General features: G+C 42.8%; 5 protein-coding genes across 9 annotated transcripts; 1 reads left to right on the top strand and 4 right to left on the bottom strand.

The window, feature by feature from the left end:
• Window positions 1–380: 380 nt before the first annotated feature.
• LOC129596401 (muscarinic acetylcholine receptor gar-3-like) lies at window positions 381–2,718 on the bottom strand. Its single transcript, XM_055493674.1, has 2 exons — window positions 2,613–2,718; window positions 381–1,279 (listed from the first exon to the last, which is right to left on the bottom strand). The coding sequence occupies exon 2, from the start codon at window positions 1,182–1,184 to the stop codon at window positions 381–383; it is 804 nt and encodes a 267-aa protein (XP_055349649.1). The 5' UTR covers window positions 1,185–1,279; window positions 2,613–2,718.
• LOC129596354 (fibroblast growth factor receptor-like) lies at window positions 1,687–6,001 on the bottom strand. 3 transcript variants are annotated; one of them, XM_055493597.1, is made up of 10 exons: window positions 5,628–6,001; window positions 5,364–5,488; window positions 4,958–5,125; window positions 4,748–4,876; window positions 4,473–4,579; window positions 4,317–4,407; window positions 3,976–4,218; window positions 3,601–3,881; window positions 2,785–3,014; window positions 1,687–2,720 (listed from the first exon to the last, which is right to left on the bottom strand). In XM_055493597.1, the coding sequence occupies exons 1-10, from the start codon at window positions 5,840–5,842 to the stop codon at window positions 2,465–2,467; spliced, it is 1,845 nt and encodes a 614-aa protein (XP_055349572.1). In that variant the 5' UTR covers window positions 5,843–6,001; the 3' UTR covers window positions 1,687–2,464. The 3 variants fall into 3 exon arrangements, with proteins under 3 accessions (XP_055349572.1, XP_055349573.1, XP_055349574.1); XM_055493598.1 differs by having other exon boundaries at window positions 4,317–4,398; XM_055493599.1 differs by having other exon boundaries at window positions 4,748–4,864.
• A 2,857-nt stretch (window positions 6,002–8,858) lies between these two features.
• LOC129596356 (fibroblast growth factor receptor-like) lies at window positions 8,859–12,782 on the bottom strand. Its single transcript, XM_055493600.1, has 10 exons — window positions 12,506–12,782; window positions 11,941–12,139; window positions 11,207–11,371; window positions 10,658–10,783; window positions 10,489–10,526; window positions 10,335–10,422; window positions 10,008–10,247; window positions 9,644–9,924; window positions 9,314–9,543; window positions 8,859–9,252 (listed from the first exon to the last, which is right to left on the bottom strand). The coding sequence occupies exons 2-10, from the start codon at window positions 12,098–12,100 to the stop codon at window positions 8,997–8,999; spliced, it is 1,584 nt and encodes a 527-aa protein (XP_055349575.1). The 5' UTR covers window positions 12,101–12,139; window positions 12,506–12,782; the 3' UTR covers window positions 8,859–8,996.
• A 210-nt stretch (window positions 12,783–12,992) lies between these two features.
• Window positions 12,993–14,024, top strand: LOC129596357 (uncharacterized). 2 transcript variants are annotated; one of them, XM_055493603.1, is made up of 3 exons: window positions 12,993–13,197; window positions 13,288–13,386; window positions 13,538–14,024. In XM_055493603.1, exons 1-3 carry the CDS (start codon window positions 13,140–13,142, stop codon window positions 13,813–13,815), a joined length of 435 nt encoding a protein of 144 aa, XP_055349578.1. In that variant the 5' UTR covers window positions 12,993–13,139; the 3' UTR covers window positions 13,816–14,024. The 2 variants fall into 2 exon arrangements, with proteins under 2 accessions (XP_055349578.1, XP_055349577.1); XM_055493602.1 differs by having other exon boundaries at window positions 12,994–13,197; window positions 13,285–13,386; window positions 13,538–14,019.
• Window positions 13,923–21,928, bottom strand: LOC129596353 (uncharacterized). 2 transcript variants are annotated; one of them, XM_055493595.1, is made up of 21 exons: window positions 21,518–21,928; window positions 21,075–21,226; window positions 20,852–21,019; window positions 20,699–20,791; window positions 20,492–20,598; window positions 20,338–20,428; window positions 20,014–20,253; window positions 19,528–19,898; window positions 19,181–19,410; window positions 18,900–19,109; window positions 17,055–17,120; window positions 16,817–16,941; window positions 16,303–16,470; window positions 15,994–16,149; window positions 15,594–15,700; window positions 15,440–15,527; window positions 15,099–15,338; window positions 14,918–15,010; window positions 14,662–14,840; window positions 14,369–14,598; window positions 13,923–14,302 (listed from the first exon to the last, which is right to left on the bottom strand). In XM_055493595.1, exons 1-21 carry the CDS (start codon window positions 21,736–21,738, stop codon window positions 14,068–14,070), a joined length of 3,570 nt encoding a protein of 1,189 aa, XP_055349570.1. In that variant the 5' UTR covers window positions 21,739–21,928; the 3' UTR covers window positions 13,923–14,067. The 2 variants fall into 2 exon arrangements, with proteins under 2 accessions (XP_055349570.1, XP_055349571.1); XM_055493596.1 differs by having other exon boundaries at window positions 21,102–21,226; window positions 21,518–21,925.
• Between the last annotated feature and the right edge of the window lie 36 nt (window positions 21,929–21,964).

Genomic DNA, 21,964 nt, shown 5'->3' with positions numbered 1-21,964 from the left:
CGGTTGTGCCGCGCATGCCCTTAACCAGCACTGCATGAGCCTGTGGCGCAGTACATTATGCAACAGCCGGACATTTTAATAAAACTGATAAGTAATATTGCAGTCGATCGCAACAGATACGTCTTGTATACAATACACTCGATATGTTTTGCATGAAAACTTTGCTACATCGTTACATGATACAATATCACTGAACAGGCATATGAAGTACATAGAGGTGCAACGACATGTAGCAAAGCCAAGTGTATGACGCCCGACGGTGAAACATAGTCCGCAAAGCCGCCACTTGCATTCGAAATCCATCTTTGCCTCGATACTGTTCGACCACTGCCTTCTTCTCATTTAGCCCGGGCAGAAACCTGAGATCCTGACGGCCAGAACTATGTTCCACAGCAAATCATGGTCTTCAATATTGCACGAATGCCTTTTACGCTGAGGGCGATGTACAATGGGTCGGCTGCAGCCTGCAGTAACACCATTGTCCCGCCCACTTGATAGAAAAGAGCACTCTGATATCCGTTCAATAAATTCAGTTTGAAGTACACCATGCTGGGAATCCAACAGACAAATGCCGTTAAAGTCAGGATGGTCAGCACTCTGTAGCCGGTGGATGGGCGACTAGCTGGCGCGGCCACCAGGTTCTTTGACGCAGGAGGGTTTGTCGTCCCGCTAGGCTGTGTACCGTCCCGTCGCTCTGCTGAAAACTGCAAACGCCGACGGCGTTTGTACATAATGTACGGATAACCGGTAAACATTACGGTCTGCGGTACAATGTAGCACCAGAACTCGGTGAAGAGCACCAGCCGCCACTGTGCCGGATGTTCCGCATTCAGCCAGCAAAATGGCACATTCTGCTGAAAACGATAATACAATGCATCACGAATCAATTGCGGCGGCAGCAGCGCGTGAATGTACAGCCACATAGCCAGGCAAAGGCTGGCAGCCATGGCTCCGGTATGATAGTGCCGGTAGCTGACAGGAAAGGTTACGGCCCAGATACGGTTGAGGGTGACCAACATGTGGCTGTGCGGGATGGCCGCGTTGATGATGTAGCCGGCGTATAGGCAGAATGTACAGGCGGCGTAATTTAGCGGCCAGTTGCCCATTAATGTCGTGCTCAGATCCAAAGGTGCCGCGGTGATAAAATGCAAAAAGTTGGCTAAAATCAGATTGATGAGGTACATGTTGAACGGCGTTTGTCCGGGATTAGATTTTAGTAACAATATCAGGATCAGCAAATTCGACAAGATTCCGACAATCGTTATGACGAGAATGGACACTGAAAAGATGCCCCAAAATGGTGATTGTGTGATCAATGATGGTGAAGTTGTATTGGTAACAGCGGGCATTTTGTTAGTTTGGTTCATGGCGCTTTGTGCTGTATTGGAAAAGCAGACCAGATTCTGCGCATCGTACATGTATTTATTCGGAATGCATTTTTCCAAAAAATTGGTGTGCGACTCCCACACCTAACACTGTAACGATAATGACTCAGCGGATTCACCATTGAGGAACTGGTAACAGACCAAGATAAAAATTTTATCTTGGTTTGTTACCGTAGATGATATTTAATATCATCTACGGCTGCCAGTTGGCTGCCAACACATATGCCTCCTCATTTTGAATCATATGGCACCAGAATGCAATGAATAGAATGATAGAATGCGAAGGTGTTTTCAGCGTAGACAGAGGATGCGTGTAATATTCTGCTCTTTCATACCCTGGAGTCCCTGGAATCTGGATAGGGTGCCGGTGAATGTTTTCCGTGGTGTTCAACCTGATCTGCGAAATCTGGCCAATGATCATTCGTCTACGCCATGTGAATATTTTACTTCATCAATGCAATACTGAATAGTGAAATGATCTGTACTTCTACAGATTCTGTTCTGATCGAATTGTCCTAGTGCTTAATGGGAATAAATATTTTCTGCTTACATTAACAGACGGTTAAATAATGTTCTGAACCGTTTGCTAGATTCTTTAGTGACAATTGCCGTTCTGATTAACGCAAGGTCATACAAAATTTATCGGACTGCAATAACCATATCAGTTTTTTTGTAAATTTGTACTGACAAAATTTTACATCGTAGCTTCAGCCAATAATCCTGTGCAAGGTCTACTATGTAATCCACTTCGTCGCTGTCTTCTGACTGATAACCCTGATAAACCCTGATAAACGATGTGGCCCGCATATACTAGTTGCAAATCTGCCCTCACTTGCGATTTGCTATGGATATTGACGGTCCGGTCAGATAAACGTAACCCAGCCACCAACTAATTTGTGATCAGGACGTTAAAAGATAATTACGGTTCGTATTATTAGGAAACTGGAATAAAGTGCTAAACGTTAGAATTGCTGATCGGAAGCTATTGCTTGCTATATATGGCCTAAAACTGGCTGCATCCGACAGACGCGAATTACAAACAAGGCAAAAAAATGGCAAAGAATCGAGCGCCAAATGCCCTAATGCGAGGTTTCCGGTAAATCGATCTTCACGACAATTTGACCAGATGCCAAAAATCTGGGCGAAGAACCGGTTGAGCTGGAACCATCGGCCAGGCTATTGATGCCGTTGTTCAGCTTCTCATTTTCCATATCAAAAGCAATATACCGATTCCTGTCCGCGATCGGCAGTAGCGCTTCTATACTTTGCCTTAAACTGGAAAAACCAGGTCGATCCACAGCAGGGAAGGACCAACAATTTGTCATCAGTACCGCGCTGTCAAGAAGAGGCGTAAAAAATTCGTAAAAAGTCAGGCGACCGCGCTCCGGAAGGCTCTTACATTGATTCTGGGCATAATTCCGGTATACTTAGTCGTTGACCTTCTTGAAGGAATTGGCAAAACTGTGTGTAGAAGATCCCGTTAGGAAACTCACTAGCATATGGAATACCGCCCAAGGAGAATATTTCCCACAGAACCACGCCAAATGACCATACATCGCTCAGCGTGGTGAAGACTCCACGACCGGGAATGATGGATTCCGGTGCCATCCAGCACACCGGCAACGGAACCTATAATATACAGGTTTACTTTCGAACAAGAATTTGACGCAGCATTATTCTGCGTAACACTTCTGCTTCTACGAATAAAAATGAAGAAACAGTCGTGCTATCAGTACACGGAGCAATGCTGCTGCTGGTGCTAATGCACAATAATGCTGCAAGATGCTACGGGATACCGTTAAGCTAATGCACAACTTAAAATCAAACCAAAAAAAGTATAAAATTTTCAAAATGTACCAAAAAAATTTTCCATTAGCCTGGTAAGATATCTTCATCAGCTTACACTGAATTTTCAAAATGTACCAAAAAAATTTTCCATTAGCCTGGTAAGATACGTATCTTCATCAGCTTACGCTGAATAAGTTGGCTACTGTAGGAAAAATAATAAAACCAAATTTATGTTAATCTGCCCATAGCCTGCTGGTAGTACGTCTGGCTTTAAGATTGTATGTCTTGGGTTCGATTTCCCAGGTTGGGTATGAACAGTCGTAAGCTGCTCTAAGCTGCGCGGTCGCCAGACTAAGCTGCTTTAAGATGCTTTAAGAGCATCGTTTTACTACTGAGTTACGTATTCTGTGTCTAATGGCAAGCTGACCCTTTCCCTTTCCAAGATGTACTCCGGGAGTTCTTTTGCCATTCCGAAATCGGCAATTTTGACAATCTTTGTGGCACTGAGAAGAATATTTCTAGCCGCCAGGTCGCGGTGAATTACACTTTTCAAAGACAGGAACTCCATTCCACGGCATATTTGATGCGCGAAGCTTTGTAACTCCATAACATCAAAGTTCAAGAGATCAATCGCTTCCGCTTTTACCTTTTGTAAGTAGCTTTCGAGTGATCCAAGTTCGCAGTTTTCCATTACCATAAGTAGCTTTTCTGATAAATGTAAAATTGTAAATGTAAGCAAATCACGAAAAATGGACACAAGCTGTGCAGTTTACACTTATACATGCGTTCTCCTGCGACTGACCTTTTAAAACAAGACCCTCCAAGTTAACAATATTCACATGGCGACCGACTTTCATCATAATACTCATTTCCGCAATAAAACTTGTGTGGGTAGTAGTATCGTCACTCTGCTGTTCATGGGTCATCTTAACAGCTACGGACCGGCTCTCTGATAATCGACGCAGCTGTGCTGTGCGCGATTTGTTATCAAGTAATACTCCCTTGAAAACCTTCCCACATTGCCCTGTTCCAAGGCAAACGTCTCCTGTTTATAGACAACAGTTCATTGCTATGGTTTTTAGTTTTTAAAACGCATAATTTTAAAACGTAAACGGTTTTATGGGGTTGAAAGCGGGCACGTACGCAGCTCAACAGACCAGCGCGGAATTTCATAGTAAGCGACCACACCTTCGGGAATCAGTTTGCAGATAGCCGGTCGGTAATCCTTTGCTTGCTCAATAAAACAGTATACACGCCGTCAGGACAAGTTGCAACTATTGCGAATAATGCACTACTGACCTTTAGCTGGTTGCGCCGTTTATGAAACAAAACTGCCCCTAGGGCAACCAACAAAATTAGGCCTCCAAATCCTGCAGCAATCCCAGCCACCGTTTCACCACTTATTGCTGCAATGCATTCAGATACACGTTACGAGCAATCTTGTGCGTTATTTTTCTTTTTTTGAAATTAGTTCTGAAACAGGAGATCGTGTAAAACTTCAAAGATGCGCCGAGAAGCAGCAGCTTCCTTAGTTGATAAAGATATCGAAACCTAAAGTACCATCCCATACGTACCTGACCGTTCCGTTTCGGTTGGTGAAGAGCTGTTCACACGAGTGTGGTTAACAGTGAAAGATGATCGGTAGGTTGTTGATGGCGAAGCTGTCGTAGTCAGCGTTGATGTCGACGGATCTGCAGACAACGCTGACAAAGTTTTCCGATTTAATGTCGCACACGGCACATGAACCGTGCAACTGGTATAAACTAACATGTCGTTTTACTAACTGAGCAGCGAATCGGGATCCAGTATAAACCCTTTGATTAGCCAGTTGATGTCAAAAGCAATAACAGCGTAATCAGCCGACTGATTAATGTAACCATTCCCCAGCGCGCAATGAAGTAATCCATTTGCCGCCTTGGCAGCGGCGTACATGAATCCATGATTTTCACTTCCTGAAGATAAGCACATTCATCTGATTTGCAAGGAGCGGGCTAGAATAATGTTAATAAAGGCGCTTCGGTTAAGCAACCAGTTTTCGTTTAAACAGGGGAAAATTAACGAAGGGGTTTGACTGTTGTCGACTGTTACAGTTGTGAGCAAGATGGTTACAACTATTGGAATCGTGTGTACAACCACACAACTACTATTCTGACGGGCTTTCAAAATTTTTTTTTTTAAAGCGTTACCTACCGTTCGTTTGGAGCCAACCGATAAGACCAACACCAATGGCTCTACTGTTGTACATTGGGGTCACGGATCCTTTATGGTGCCAACCTCGTCCCTCAAAGACCGAGCCATCTCCGCCAATTACAAAACTGCAAACATAGCACATATCGCAAATGCTGTCGACTACAGATGATTAACGTGACCACATATTATTCAAGCATTCCGCATACGAATATAAACAGCTTTGATATACCGGAATTTATTCGTAACGCATGAAAATAAGCATACTTGTACGCAATGTCGAAAAAGCTGCTTGCCATCTGCGTATTCTGAATGCCAGCAACGGCGGCTTTGCAGGAAGCCGGAGTATCACACGGTAACGTGTTAGTGTGCCTGAACACCATATACGGGACCGGGAGATCGAGAATAACGAGCTCGGTTGTGTTGTTACGGGCATTCCATTCGGAACGCCGAACAAAATTAATTCCTGAACAATCTGTCATTTTATTCGTCCTTCACTAAATAGCATTCCACAATTCCATAAGAATTACATTTCCAGATGTGTATAGGTGGCATAGCGACAAAAATATGCGGCGGTTGAAAGGCGAAAAATACTAATACATTCTCCAGAATTTAAAATTGCACTTCAGTTAGCCAGCCAGAACCGCTCAACCAGTTTAACGAGCGTATACTGTCTTGGTTTATAATCAACAAGAATTAGATCATCCGCATTCCGCACGTTATCTTTTACATATTACCTGCGATAACTTTGCCTGTCTTCACTGTAAATATCACAACACCGCAGACACGACCCAACCCACATTGACCATTTTACAGCTATGCAACGGGGTCACCGATTAACTTCTGTCGGAATGAGCGCCTGAACGAGCCTGGAACACACCTACTTATCAAAACACTACTGCTCGCATGTATTCATGAACTTTGAAACATTACACAACCCGGAAATTACTCGCTTTTCGCAAGCGATACGAGTACAATTCAACAATTTAATGGCATAACCGGAAACAAATAGTTGTTGTATCATATTCCACAATCTCATTTTTAACTAAGAAATTCTTTGTTCCAGCCCGTAAAGCCTAGCAAATTGAACTGGGAGCACCCAGTTTGCTTCCTTTGGCGAACTCAGTTTGAACTCTGACTGTGTATTCATCGAAACACAAAAACACAACACAAGCTCTCGTGAGAATTACAGTCCTTCAATTAAGTACACATTACGCAGTGGATGCAGCATGCTTTTATTGTATCATAAAATCAAATACGCTCTAGCTATGAGAATATAGCATACAGTACGTACGTATGTATGTATGATCTGATCTGTACTGGCAGTACTGCTAATACAGTACAGTACTGTGCGTCATTGCAGTCGACATTAACAGTTACGAAGCAGTTCATTTGCCGTGAGTTCAGCATCTTTCAAGAAGACAATGACATACAAGTTTGGGAAAGCGTTAACCAGATAGATTTGCAGATAACTGACAATATGGGCATTCTGTCAGATTACCAGCAATTTAATATAATTTCAATCATGTTGATATTATATAAAACAGAACTAGACAACTGAGCTTTGACAATGCCGATTGCCTGGCACCATCTTGCTTTATAGCAGATTTTGCCTGGTTTATAAAAGACAGCGGTTCTTTATGGCAAAGCTGCAATGCTTGCATAACGTGCTCCATTTTCTCGGGAAATATACGCATACCCTAACGTTTTTGGAAAAGCTGATAAAACCATGGTTACTCGTTTGCGCTCTGGCAGGATACGGCATCTTCTCCAGTTTGCGAAAACCGGGTACCAGAAATTTGTCCCTAATATGGAAAAGTTTCCATCTTATCTGGGCGGTAAGCCTCTTAGCCACTTATTATGTGGCTACGATTGGAGCATTTTATATAAGAATATCGCAATCACAATTAAGCAGTGAGACGGGCGCTCTCCTCAGCTTCTTCACCGATCTTCAGCGGACAATTACACGCTTAATTAGCGTTGCGTACTTCCACTATGTCTACTCTGATTACGTAGCAGCAATTCGTCAAGCGGGACCTTTCTGCACAAAGTACCTACAGAAGCGCGATAAAACCATTGTCATTCTCTTCGCACTAATCATACATACGTGTAACGCGGTTGGTGCCGGCTACATGGTGGATACCCTTTGGGGCGGTGCAGCGCGTATCGGATCTCTACAGTTTATGAGTCGATGGTATGGACTGCCGACAACGTCGCTCACTCTGCGGTTTTTTAAGGATTTTCAATTAGTAAGCCAGTGGATTATGGATTTGGTGTTCTATTTGATTCAATCGATCCCCATGGTAATTTGCTTTACGGTTGGAGTATGCTTCAGCAGAATCAACAGCAAATTGATAAATGCAAAGCAGGTGACAGAAATCGAGGCCATCATAAATGATCATGTGAATCTCTCTCGAATTATACGCCAACTGAGTGAACTGTCATCATTAACGTTGCTGCTGGTGTATGCTTATCAGATTTTTACGCTGCTAACGTATATTGATCGTTTGAGAACTGGAGCACTTGTTGTGGTCCAAAATCTTTCCTCGTTAGTGTTCTGTGCTGTTTTCGGCACATGGACACCCGTGTACATGCTAGAGCAGGTAAATGAAATACTGTAATTACGTAAAAAGTTACGTACGGGCAGTCGGGCACGTGTATATGCTGTGAAAAGGGGGCGGAGAGTTTTTATGCAGTTAAACATCCGACGTGCTAATTCTCTGCTCTTGAAAAGAAATCGAATTATGTCTTCAAAAAATATGTACAGAGTAGTTGACAGCGTACAAACTCTACGGGAACCAACATTGTGCACGCTGCTTTGTTAAGTGGGTGTTGCACTGCATGATCATTTTTTGCCCTTTTCCAGCGCACGTACAGGCAGAATTATGGCATTTCCCTTTTTTGTCATTTCAGGCTGAAAATATCAAAGAGTCCATGCGAAATATCGCAGCCGATGCACCATCGGCTGCATCAAACGATGATTCCATACTTAGGTTTTTAATCAGAAGGGTCAGCTCCGTTAGCGTGGCGTTCACTGTTGGTGGATTCTTCACCGTAAACCGCCAGTTCGTGGCAACCGTAAGTTGGATACTGATGCGTTATTCGTTTTGCCAAAAAAACGGTTTCCAAAGTTTCAAAAGTGTTTAATGGAGAAATAATTTTACTTTCTGTTTTTTGTAGCTAATCGGCGGGATGATAACTTACGTCCTTATTATGGATCAGCTGGCAAATAAAGGCCTATCGAAGGACGACATCTTGATATTGTTGCGAAATGTAGCAAACATTTCGTATGCCGGTAAATTATAATTAAATTTTAAAAAAAAAACAGAGCAGTGACCTCATTTTGTGTTCTCCATATAATATACTTCTGTACTCGTTCATCTCCTGATTTTCATTCAAAAAAAACTCTGGATTGTCAAAATGCACAAAAAAGAAAACATGGTCCGCGAACGAGGTTTGCACGTGTTCGTGTGCACGAAGCTGCTTTCATACTCGTACTGGGCTACCCTAGGATTGAAGCACTTGCAATAGTATGTCGTTAGTTAGGAGAAGTTTTACGCTTCACTTATGAACAGCCGCCATATTCGAGCGCTTGAAAATATAGGCATCATGCACATGCTGCGTTTTTATGTCTCGCTAAATCATTACAACAATTTGACTAGAAGTGTCAGATCCGGGCGAAGAATGAGCTGGAACTGGAACAATTCCAGATGGACTGGAACAATTAATTGGGATGTTGAGGCAGTCATTAAGTGTCTCATTCTCCGTATCGGGACCAATGAACCGCGTCCGCTCCGCCATCGATAACAGTGTTTCTATACTTTGCCTTAGACTGGAAAAATGCGGCCGATCCTCAGCGTGGAAATGCCAGCAAGCAGTCATTAGTGTCGCACTGTCAAAAAATGCACGTAAAATGTTTAGGAAAAGCCCAACCACAGGTAGTATGCTCGTACATTGACTCTGGGCACAATTCCGGCGTATGTAATCGTTGACCTTCTTGAAGGAAAAGACAGAACTGTGAATACCAGATCCCAGTGGGAAACTCGCTTGCATACGGAGCACCGCCCAGAGAGAATATCTCCCACAGAACAACACCAAATGACCACACATCACTGAGCGTAGTAAAGATACCACGGCCGGGAATGATAGACTCGGGTGCCATCCAACAAACCGGGAGCGGAACCTATTCATAACTCGAGCGATTAAACTAAAACTAAAACTCAATACCTTAAGCGGTTAACTGTCTTCGTAAAGCGCACGTAGTGCTGTTTGTACCAGCTAACCTTTTCCCTTTCCAAGATGTATTCAGGTTGCTCTCTCGCCATTCCGAAATCGGCAATTTTGACAGTTTTCGAAGCATTCAGAAGGATATTTCTAGCCGCCAGATCGCGGTGAATGACATTTTTCGAAGAGAGAAATTCCATTCCGCGGCTTATTTGGTATGCAATGCTGATTAACTCAGTAATGTCAATGCTCTGAATATCGCACCCTTCCGCTCTTATCTTTCGGAGATAACTTTCGAGAGATCCCAGGTCGCAGTATTCCATTATCATGAGGAGCTTTCCTGAAAATGTAATTATGATGAGCTAGTGAAAATAATAAAGCAAACATTGATAGACTATTAGTTTGATTCAAACTTCCATTGACCTTTGAGAACAAGACCCTCTAAGTTGACGATATTCACATGTCGGCCCACTCTCATCAGAATGCCAATTTCCTGAAGGAAGCCAGAATGCATGTGCCCATCGGGATGCTGTTCACGCATCATCTTAACCGCGACCGAACGGCTCTCGGATAATCGGCTCAGCTGCGCTTTGCGTGATTTGTTGTCCAGCAAGACTCCTTTGTACACCGTTCCATACTGCCCCGTTCCCAGGCAAACGTCGCCTATTGATTTGCAAGAATCATGCATGTAATAACTTTCTACAGCATACATCGGAGAACGCTTTACACGGCTGGGAAAACGGCACGTACGCAATCCAACAGACCACCGGGGAATTTCATAGTAGCCAATCAGATTTTCGGGAACCATTTTGCGAATAGCCGGTCGATAATCTTGTTTCTGCTTATCAAGAAAATATTCTGCATTTCGTTCTTGCGATTATCGCAGCACATGCAATTAGCTGACCTTTTGCTGGTTGCGCCGCTTGAGGCACACAATCGCCACTAGGACAACCAATAAAATTAAACCACCAAATCCAGCAGCAATCCCAGCCACCACCTCACCCCTAATTACTGCAAATCATATAATATTACGGTATGAGACTCGTATGACCATATGTTTTCGGTACTCGTACCTGACGGTTCCATTATGATTGGTGAAGAATCATTGGTGGCAGTGTTGTAACTGCTGTTTGAATTAGAAGACGTCGAAGGAGACCGATACATTGTGGTTGTCGGAAATAGCAAGAATGTCGGTTGACCTGCGGATAATGAAGCTGTAGGGAACGTTGCGGTAAATGCTGTTGTTGCAAAATTCATGGTACATTCAGCCGTTTCCTAGCAGCATTACCCTGCGGTTTGCGGTACTTCGAACGCCCTACTGCAGTAGCCGTTTACGTCATGCCAAACTCGTCTACCTATTCTTTCTCTCGTCTATTCTTGTCAAATCCGATCGTCAATCGTGAGTTCTACAGTATCAGTCGTAGGTACGGGTATAAGAATTTCTTACCAAGTTCGAGGTTCGAGGAATGGTTGTGTCTTATACACGGATGATCAGGGAATGCTACAGACTTTTAAGTTTTAACCGCAGTTACGGGCGCAGTAAGCATAATTATCAGTACTTCAAACCTCCGGTAATTTACGCTAATTAAGAACAAACAATAAAATGATAGCATCACACTAACCCAGCAAACCCGGATTCAATATGAAATCTTTGATCAGGGGGTTGATGTCAAAGGCAATAACAGCTTCATCTGCTGACTGGTTAATGTAGGTTTTCTCCATTGCACAGTGAAGTAAGCCATTGGCCGCCCGGGCAGCAACGTACATAAACTCATGATCTTCACTTCCTAAACAAAAACACATCTCTCTGCCTTTGATTTCTTTGCAGCTGGCTAAAACGGGTTCTGATTAAACACCGTCGGTATTTGGAAGACTGGTGGCGTTTTTGCGGTACAGTACTCTCGCGGCGGCGCTGTTCTAGTCTGATCGAGAATTTTATTGGCTCAAAGTCATTTGACGGTGAGCATTAACCTTATCGCATAATTACTTAGGGGTAAGAGAACTATTTTTGCTCACTACTCTGTATGTGAAACAAAAATTCTGCAGTAAGTACTGCAGTAAATTCTGCAGTTACAGATAGTACTGTATCTGTACTCGTATTCACATATGCGATTTTTTCTGTTCGAACGCTGCACAATGACATTTGACCGCAACCAGATCTTTCTGCTCTGTGTTTTCCAAAGTTTTCCAAAGTCCAAAGCTAGATGTACGTAATATCGCCTGTAAACCGAGGCGCTTAATTAACGGTCAACTAGGGATGTTTAACGTAACCCATGCCGCTAAGGGATAAATTCGCATGTACAGAGTACAGTAAAAAAATTTGGTCTGTGGAAGTTTTCTGTGAGAGTAAACATACTTGTATGGTATGTCGAAAAAATTGTTTTCCATGTGCGTATTCTGAATCTCAGCAACAGTGGTTTTACAGGACGCCAGAGTGAAACATGATGATGTGTAGCTATTTCTGAACACCATATACGGAACCGGAAGATCCAGACGGGTGAGATCGGACGTGGCATTCCGCGCGTTCCATTCAGACCGCGGAATAATAGTCACTCCTGGACAATCAGTCATTTTGCTTGCCGGTCAGTAAACTGCATTTTCTTAAATTTAATTACAAATGTGCTCAAATGCGCATACTGACAAAAATTTTGGCACGGTTGAATGTCAAAAATATTAGTTATATGTACTGCAATTTCTCGCAAATTGAGATGCTTTGGTTAACAATATGAAAATGCTTTAAGTCAAACGAGAATGGTAATTTCCGGATTTCTGTTAGGCCACAACTAGATCATCCGCATGTTATCAGCATTACCTGTGATAAATATTCCGGTTCGATCAACATGAAGTGTACTCAACGCAATAATATTATCTACGGGGTCACCGATAATTCTCTGTCTGAACGGCCATCCTCTTCAACTAACCTGCCGGAAACCATTGCTGGTAATATCCATGAAATTAGAAACATGTCGTGCAAGTAATGGAACGGCTAGCCGTGCACACATTCCAAGTTACTCGATATATTTATACGAACCCAAACCAAATCCCGGCTACTCGTACTTACAGAGTACAAGTACTAGTAGTGTTCCATAATACTGTATTCTACACCCTTAGCTGTAGCCGATACGAGGGAAAGGGAGGAAGGCTAATGGCGATTGTGTTGAGGTAGATTGTGCAGATGTTTTTTTCACTCTCCTACCAAAAAATAGTGCAAATAAGCGTATGCAATACGTCCAAAACTATACGTACCACGCTGATCAGCATAACAGAACACAGTAAGTTACATAACTACTGCCAGCCTACCCCGGACATTGAAAAAGCTGAAGTGGAAAATCTTGAAAGTTTTGCTGCCGGCTGTAATGTTCAAGTTTGTCCATTAATTCAGCTTTGCCTTACAAAGTTGCGCACCCCTATTCTTGTAATAATTTACTATTATGATAACTGCGTAGTGCATACGTACCCGTGATACCGACCTTTTCACCAAACCCTAACTTTTATCTTTTAAAGAAAATCATTCTGCCTTTTTCTCCTTCGTATCTCTTGTCCTGGACCACCAGAATGTTGGGGTATATTGTGATTATTGCAATCATAGCTGCTACAGGAACACCGAGCGAAGGTGCATGTTGATTGAATGCGTCAGTTTTGCACAAAATTATACATAATATTAATCAAAAAGCTATCTACTTCGATTTTTTATTTACAGCAGCCAAGCAAGATGTTATTAATCATAAGGTTTTGTCCATGGCCAATCACACGAACACTGAGGTCCTCAACGCGCTGGGAACACGATGGAAATCGGCATTAGGTAAAACGATACAATACTGCCAAAATCTTCCTTATGTTATGTTATGTTCAGTGAACTGCAACATTAAATTCCTGGCTTCCTTATAGAGGAGCAGAAGGAACAGGGAACCAGTGTGTTAAGGGAATCATTTTTGTGCACTATGTATTTGCAGATAAACTACTGAGCCCGACGAAAGTACAGAATGTTAAAACCAAGCTGACAGAAGACAAGACGATTAACGGAGGTCGTCTGGTCAAATACACTGTTTCCTACACCGCGGATAAAATCGTGCCGCAAAAGGACGCGATAAAGGCCTTACTGGATTCACTGCATGCTCACCCCATTGATTATCTTATTCTTCTGGAAGACATGCAGCTGGGACAAGGATGCGCTCCTGGTGATGGGGATGAGCAGTGCAAGAGTTTCGTCGCTGACATCATCCTTGACTAACCACATGGACAATGTGCTTTTTTGGTGATTACGAATAATGAGGAGCACGAGCAACAGTATCAGCTTATAAAACTTGTAACTACGATTTGACAGTAGTGCGACTAGTGCCGAATAAGTTATTTAATTTTATTATTTGCGGGCCAACGGCAGTCATGATACACAAACTGATCCCACAACCGAGAAAAACGAGAAACAAACAAAAGAATTCTAAGGTGTTTCATGAAACAGAATTTCAGCAATGAGGAAATCGCGTTACATCTTCGCGATGGTTTGACTAGATGACGAAGTGCTCGATGAAGAAGTGGACGAGCTAGAACAATCTGCTGGATTGTTGAGGCAGTTATTCAGTGCCTCGTTTTCCGTATCAAAAGCAATGTACTGTGCCCTTTCTATCGCCGGCAATAGTGCTTCTATGCTTTGCCTCAAGCTGGAAAAATTGGGTCGATCCTCCGCGTGGAAGTGCCAGCAATTCATCATTAGTATCGCACTGTCAAATAGATAGGCAGGAAATGTTTGTGAATCTCCCGGTAATATACTTCTGGTACGTTCTTACAATGATTCTGGACATAATTCCGGTGTGCTTAATCGTTGACCCTCTTGCAAGAAGAGGCAAAACTGTGTGTAGAATATCCCATTGGGAAACTCGCTGGCATAGGGCACACCACCCAGGGTAAATATCTCCCAGAGTACAACACCAAACGACCACACATCGCTCAACGTGGTGAATATTCCCCTCCCGGGAATAATGGATTCAGGTGCCATCCAGCAAACCGGCAGTGGAACCTGTAAGAGAGAAACTAGTAGGAACAAACCGATAATCTGCTTACTGATTTGTTGCAGGCTGACCTTTTCCCTTTCCAATATATACGCAGGCTGTTCTCTCGCCATTCCGAAATCGGCAATTTTCACGGTTTTCGAAGCATTCAGTAGGATGTTTCTAGCCGCTAGATCTCGATGAATGACATTCTTGGACGCTAGAAACTCCATTCCGCGGCTGACTTGATGCGCCATATTGGTTAGCTCCGCTATATCAGCACTGCCGTTAACTCTCTGTATTAAATCTCGCACGATTCGGCGTGATTGTCGAGCACAGATCACTTACCTATGGGAACATCAGCCGCTTCCACTTTTAGTCTTTGGAGATAACGTTCGAGTGATCCGAGCTCACAGTGCTCCATTACCATGAGCAATTTTCCTGACAAAAGTTTTTTTCCATTATTTTCGAAAGTTTTATGTACATACATACAGTAGTATAGGAGTATGCACAGAACGCCGTCACTTACCTTTGAGAACAAGACCCTCCAGATTAACAATGTTCACATGACGACCCACTTTCATTAAAATGCCCATTTCGGCAATGAAACCAGCGTGCCTGTGGTCATCGTGACGCAGTTTATGCAACATCTTAACCGCTACGGAACGACTTTCAGATGACCGGCGCCGTTGTACGTTGCGTGATTTGTTATCGAGCAACATCCCCTTGTAAACTTTCCCATACTGCCCTTCTCCAAGGCAAACGTCTCCTGTAAAGAGACAAAATCGACAAAACTAACCCTTTTGGCTGTGCACATACGAGTACAGCACAACGGAAAACAATCTAGATTACTACTGAAACTGTACGTACGCAGTTCAACAGACCACCGTGGAAGTTCGTAGTAAGCTATCACATTCTCGGGGATCAGCTTTCGAATGGCCGGTCGGTAGTCATTCGTCTGCGTAAGAAGTAGATTCCTGTTCTATTCCGTTTACAGCCAATTACCGGTAACCAATAACAAGACCTTTAGCCGAAGGCGCCGCTTGTAAAACAGAATCCCAAGAACCGCAAACAATAAAATTAGGCCTCCAAATCCTGCAGCGATTCCGGCAACTATTTCTCCCGGTATTGCTGTAACCGTACAATCAAAACAATGCGCATTTGTTTTCGTAGCAAAATAATTGTACGGTATTTTAAGCCGTGAATATTCACCGCTAATTTTTGAAGATGATATTAATGTATCACGAATCTCGTTTAATCATGCCAGTTTGAAAGTGCTTATACACATTTGCGAAGTGTCGCATTAGTTGGAATAGAGTACAGTAAGTAATCTAACTGTATAGCGTTATGTTAACGATCTCTCTTCAAGTTGCATCAGCGAAAGTGATTGCTCTTTTTGCTTCGTTAAATTGCGTAAGGCGCACCCGATGCTTCGGTTGTTGTGAAAGCGGAGGTGGTGGACCCTCGGGAGCCAGGAGAAACCGAAGATGATTGGCTTGTCGAAGCCGACGTTGTTGTGGGCAGAGTGGTTATCGACTGATCTGGAGGCAGCGTTGGCGACGGTGGAGGAAACGTTGTCGCTGCAAAAGCCTCCAAATGCTCGTACATACAAGTTTCTAAATGCAGTACTTTCCAAATCTGTGTTTGCCGTGAAAATCTCCAGTGTGCCGTTAACGCACCCGTGTACTAAGAATAGTTATGAGAGAGCAGAAACCAGAAATGGTTATACTAACTTAACATTGCATCCGGATCCAAGATAAAATCTTTGATCAGCGGGTTAATGTCATAGGCAACAACAGCACCATCCGCTGTCTGATTAATATAAGCTTTCCCCCGCGCACAGTAAAAGAGACCATTGGCCGCTTTGGCAGCAGCGTACAGAAATCCATGATTTTCGCTTCCTGAAAATAAGCACTGGCTGAGTTCCTATACCATGCCATAAGAATATCAATAGAACATTGTAATTGTTATTCCGCCTTTTTTATAGAAACAAATAAGGTTTTACTTTACATATCTTGTGAAAAGTACATGTTAAAGACTATGGCTGTATAAAGTCGTTGATTGGTCGTTAACTAGAGTAAAGCAAGAATGGGGATTGTGGTTGGGACATGAAATTGTAACGTAACTTTTGAGGGTGATAAAGTACTTCTACCACAACCATAAGGAGGATTTTTACTAATGCGCCGACCCATGCAATGGCGTGCCTGTGTCTAAATAATCATTAAGGAATAACAAGAATTCACCCACCGTTGGTCTTGAGCCTACCGATAAGCCCTATCCCAATCCCGATACTGTTGTACTGTTTCGCCACCGATCCTTTATTATGCCACCCTCGACCCTCGAAGATGGATCCATCTCCACCAATCACAAAACTGCAATATACTGTGGTTACTGATTATAGTGCTGTAAAGGCCCGGGAAAGGGCACGTCAAAAAAAAACATTTGTGACATTTAATATACTCATCCGTAAATGCGCATTGCTTACTTGTATCCAATGTCCACCCATTGGTTTCCGTCCACATGCGACTTTTGCATGGCAACCACGGTGCTTCTGCAAGAAGCTAGAGTGACACACGGCGATGTTTCGGTATGCCTAAACACCATGTATGGGACGGGTAAATTAAGAGCGGTGTGGCTTCCCGTGATATTTCGTTTACTCCATTCAGAATGCGGAATAATGGCAACTCCTGGACATTCCGCCATTCTGACATTGTTCGTTACTCAAGTCGCACAGATTTTACTTAAATGATGTTCAACAGTGATAATAATTATACCGATAAAGAACTTGTTTTACATTATGCTGGTAAAGAAGTGAAATCTTTGATGTAAAAATTGCTAACTATGCTTCACATTTTCAAAAATTGTGGGTGTGCTTGTTAGCAAAGCCATTTCCCCGAGACAATACTTTGTGCATATTACGAGAGAAAAGAGCAATGCTGGTTATTGATTAAGCCGCTCTTATGATCTTATTGCATAAAACGGCTGCATAAGCCGGTAACACGAGCAGGTAACTATCGGGATTTATGGTCGGTTTAAATTAGATCATCAACGCGTTATCTTTATTGCCTACAATGATTTTGCTTAACCTAACTGTTATGAGTCTGGCAATACCGCCGACACAATCAACCCATATTTAATGGAGTCAACAGGCTGTTTTTACCGCCATACTATCAATGGGGTCACCGATAACTATGCGTCTGAATGAGCACTTCCTGGAACTAACTGCCGGAAAATTTTCCTTGATGCATGATTTGTTCATGAAATTGTAACATTCGCGATAACTAACGGTATTCGCTTTGCGTCTAACACATTTGTACCTGGAATAAACAGTTTGTTGTTGCACAATACTTTAAAATTGTACACGCTATTATTAGAGGCTTTTCGCAAAAGACACCATAACCATACCTTAACCATACCTTATCGTGTAGCTAGACACCGCCATCGGAGTGACAGTGTACAGGATACCTTAAAACCAGCGCAGATGTTTTCTAGAGATCTTCGTATTTATTTTTTTTTCTCGTGCTACACGGTATGGCATCCTTTAGAACATCAAAATTCAAGTTCTCCGATGTTTTCTGTGCTAGAAAAGCTTAGCTCTAACGAAGTTAAAGTGTATGGGAACTAAGAGGAGCCTTTGGAAGTCAGCTACCATACAACGAATTTGTATGGTATCCGCATTTACCATACGCTCGCACTTAACCATAGCGTATGGTTAAGTGTAGTGCTATGGTTAAGTGGAGCAGTTGCGAAAAATGTCTAATTGACATACATCAGCTATCGCTGATTGCATTAGGTAACAAAAATATCATAACATCACTTCCATATTAGTAAACATTTGCCGCTTACGTTTCTGTTCATAACGTTCAAGCCAGTCGAGACATACATGTCGATAAACCGTATGACGCTGGTCGGCTTTATACGCAAGACAATATTTCCGATATCTTACTTTGAGCCTTTGTAATTAGCACGCAGGTCCGCCATAAACAAATGCACTATCGGCTGGCCGAATCGTCTAATTAATGTTTTCGTGATTGCTTGCGCAATACACAAACACGTTACAATTTTAATGGGCGTATGAAGTGCGACATATCCGTAATTCTGCAGATTTCGTTGTCGTCGAATTTCTGCGTACTGTATCTGCAGTAAGCAGATTCGGATCCCTGAATGCTTAAAGAAATCCATTTAACGCTGAATTAAATCCCCACGTTCAATTCATTGCGGCATGCGCAATATGAGAAGTTTGCTTGCAAGTATATCTTAATTAACAAACGCGTAAAGTTCAATGTGAACAAAGTTGTAATAAAAATCTTTATCAGATTCTCAAGCATACGATATATAAGACGACGCGGTTTCGGATGCACAGCCTGAATCTTCCGCCGGACACTTTAAGCAGCTGTTGAGCTTTTCATTTTCCTCATCGAAAAGCACATAGCGCGCTCTGTCAGCAACCGGTAACAGGGCCTCCAGTCCTTTACGCAGCTCGAAAAAATCCGGTCTGCTGTCGGATTGGAAGTCCCAGCACTTCACCATCAATAACGCACTGAAACGACACCTCATTCTGATTCTTCGTCCATTAATAATTGGGGTAGCACTGAGCAATATTACACTTACACTGGTTCTGGACAAAGGTCAGGCGTTTGTAACCTGTTGCCTTCTTGCAGAAACGTACATAGTTGCGCGTATAAAATTCCGTTGGGGAACTCCATCGCGTATGGTGTCTCTCCTAGGGAGAATATTTCCCAGAGAACCACACCGAACGACCACACATCGCTGGGGATGTGAAAAATTCCGCGACCGGGAATAATGGATTCTGGTGCCATCCAACATACTGGTAAAGGAACCTAAAAAATAAAAGGTATTCGATATTTCGTTTTGCAGTATGTCTCCATTGTTAAAACAGCGAATCGCGCTGCAAGCTGAGAAAACTATTCGAGTTCCGCTCTGCTTTGCCTGTGTACCTTTTCCCTTTCCAAAATATATTCCGGTTGCTCCCTTGCCATCCCAAAGTCGGCAATTTTTGCTGTTTTATCCGCGGTCAGTAAGACATTTCTCGCTGCCAGGTCACGGTGGATGACATGCTTTGACGACAGAAATTCCATTCCTCGGCTGACTTGATAGGCGATGTTTGTCAGTTCTGATACATCTGGACCTGATCCAGTCGCAACCGTAGCTTGTGGCTTGTCCCCGACACCAAAGGCGACATAACTATTGGCTAAGCGGACCAAGTTATTTACATCAAGGGGTGGTGCGAAAGTGTCCTCCTTTAACTTCCGAAGATACGCGTCCAAAGATCCTAACTCGCAGTGTTCCATCACCATCATCAGCTTCCCTAAAATGATAATATTATAACTATAGTCATATAAAGCACGATAAAGTCTTATCGTCTCTGTGAATCATCTTTGAAAGCACCTCAAACATTTTATTGCAACAGTTTGCTTATTTACCTCGTAAAACCACACCTTCCAAGTTAACAATGTTCACATGCCGGCCGACCTTCATCAGGATGCTCATTTCCGCCAAAAACCCCGCTGTTCCCTGATAATCACAGCAGGACTCACGCAGCATCTTTACCGCAACTGGACGGCATCCCGACAGCGTTGGACCCAGGGTTTTCGACGGTTTCCTGTCCATTAGAGAACCTTTAAAGACCTGTCCATACTGTCCTGTTCCTAGGCACACGTCTCCTGTGAAAAGCACCTGTTAATAATTTGCAGCTGTGGCTGTATAATGGGGTACTGCACAGTGCAAAGAACCGGGCTCGTGCTTACTTAAATCCACCGACCATCGGGGACGTTCATAATACGCCATCGTAGTCTGTGGAATGAGTTTCTGAATAGCCGCTCGATAATCTTCCGTTGTCTGTTATAAACGAACAACATTTATTTTACCCTAAGGGAACAAGAAGCGCATTGATATGCTGACCTTTAGCTTATTGCGGCGTTTGCAGATTAAGACAATGAACAACACAGCCAACAGAAGTGGTATCGCGACCCCAGTTGCAATGGCCGCAATAACTCCATCGGTGAGAACTATAAATAATTAAACCTTGATAAAAATGCTACATTACGCTATGATACTTAATTGCGTTTTGCTTTTAAAATCTGCGCAATGCAGGCAAACAATTTGTACCAGGAGTGGTGCTAGTTGTTGGAGAAACGATTGTATTCGTTGTGTTGAATAAAATCGTTGTTGTAGTCGTTGATGTTGTTGTTGTCGTCGTGGCTGCAGTGATACAAACTGTCTCAGTAAACGGATCCTGTAATTCCTTCACGGTGCACTTACGCATTAACACGTCCGGATTTAAAACGTACTCTCGAATAACGGGATTTATCCGGGACGTAATAACGGCGGAATCGTTAGCCGGACTTATGTAGCCTTTGCTCAGTGCGCACTTATATAATCCATTTGCTGATTTCGCGGCGGCGTAGCTGAGATCGCTGAAGTAGTTCCCTAATACCAAGTACAAAGTTTGCAAACCAAATAATCAGATGAAGCGCTTTCTTACTCCAGTATTCTGAAATAGTTCTTTCACCTTCCGGGGGAAATCGACCGATCAGGGCCGTTCCGAATCCTTTGCTATTGTAATCCGGATTATATGCACCTTTCGTATGCCAACCACGCCCCTCAAAAATCGACCCATCTCCCCCAATCAGGAAACTGTAAATAAAAAATTAATGTAGAATCTAGATTAGCCGCAGATATCATGCATGAAAGACTAGCACATTTAATTGAAATTTACGTATGGTTTCCGTAAGATTTCCATGTTACTCAAGCCGATTAAAACATTTTTTCTTATTTCTTTCAGTAAAATGAATCTTTCTTTCTCCTATTGCTAGTAATAAATAACTGTTGCGAGGCCGCCTGAAAATGTTAAGGGATGTATTGGTATTTCCAGTGATGGAGTTATCCAAATATTGCAATTGTATTAGAAGCAAAATGCTTGCTCACTTGTATCCGATATCCGCAAAATTATTAGGCGAATTCATATGAAAATTCTGTATTTCTCGAACAATGGATGAACAAGATGTGGGATTATTGCATGGTTCGCCAAAAGTGTGCGTATAAACCATATATTTAACCGGAAGCGTCAAATTTGTTAATCCGGCCACCGGATTTCGTGCACCCCATTCTGAACGCGGAATAATATTGACGTCTGGACAATCTGCCATTTACAGAAATTCGAAAATACTTAAAATAGAAGAAAAATAGCCAACATCGCGAATTACAGACAATCTATAAGAATGTTTGTGTGCAAATAATAACATGGCCCGTGACTGTTAAGTACTAACCACACTGGACTGAGTGGAAAGATAAACCAGTCGCAACACGAATATCGACAAAATCAGGTTTGGAGCAAAGTGCAACGCGCAACGCTTACGATCATGCTTGGTGTAT

The sequence above is a fragment of the Paramacrobiotus metropolitanus genome, unplaced genomic scaffold (assembly GCF_019649055.1).
Source record: "Paramacrobiotus metropolitanus isolate TYO unplaced genomic scaffold, Prichtersi_v1.0 Parri_scaffold0000089, whole genome shotgun sequence".
Taxonomy (NCBI): domain Eukaryota; kingdom Metazoa; phylum Tardigrada; class Eutardigrada; order Parachela; family Macrobiotidae; genus Paramacrobiotus; species Paramacrobiotus metropolitanus.
This window is presented reverse-complemented; position numbering and strand designations above follow the sequence as displayed.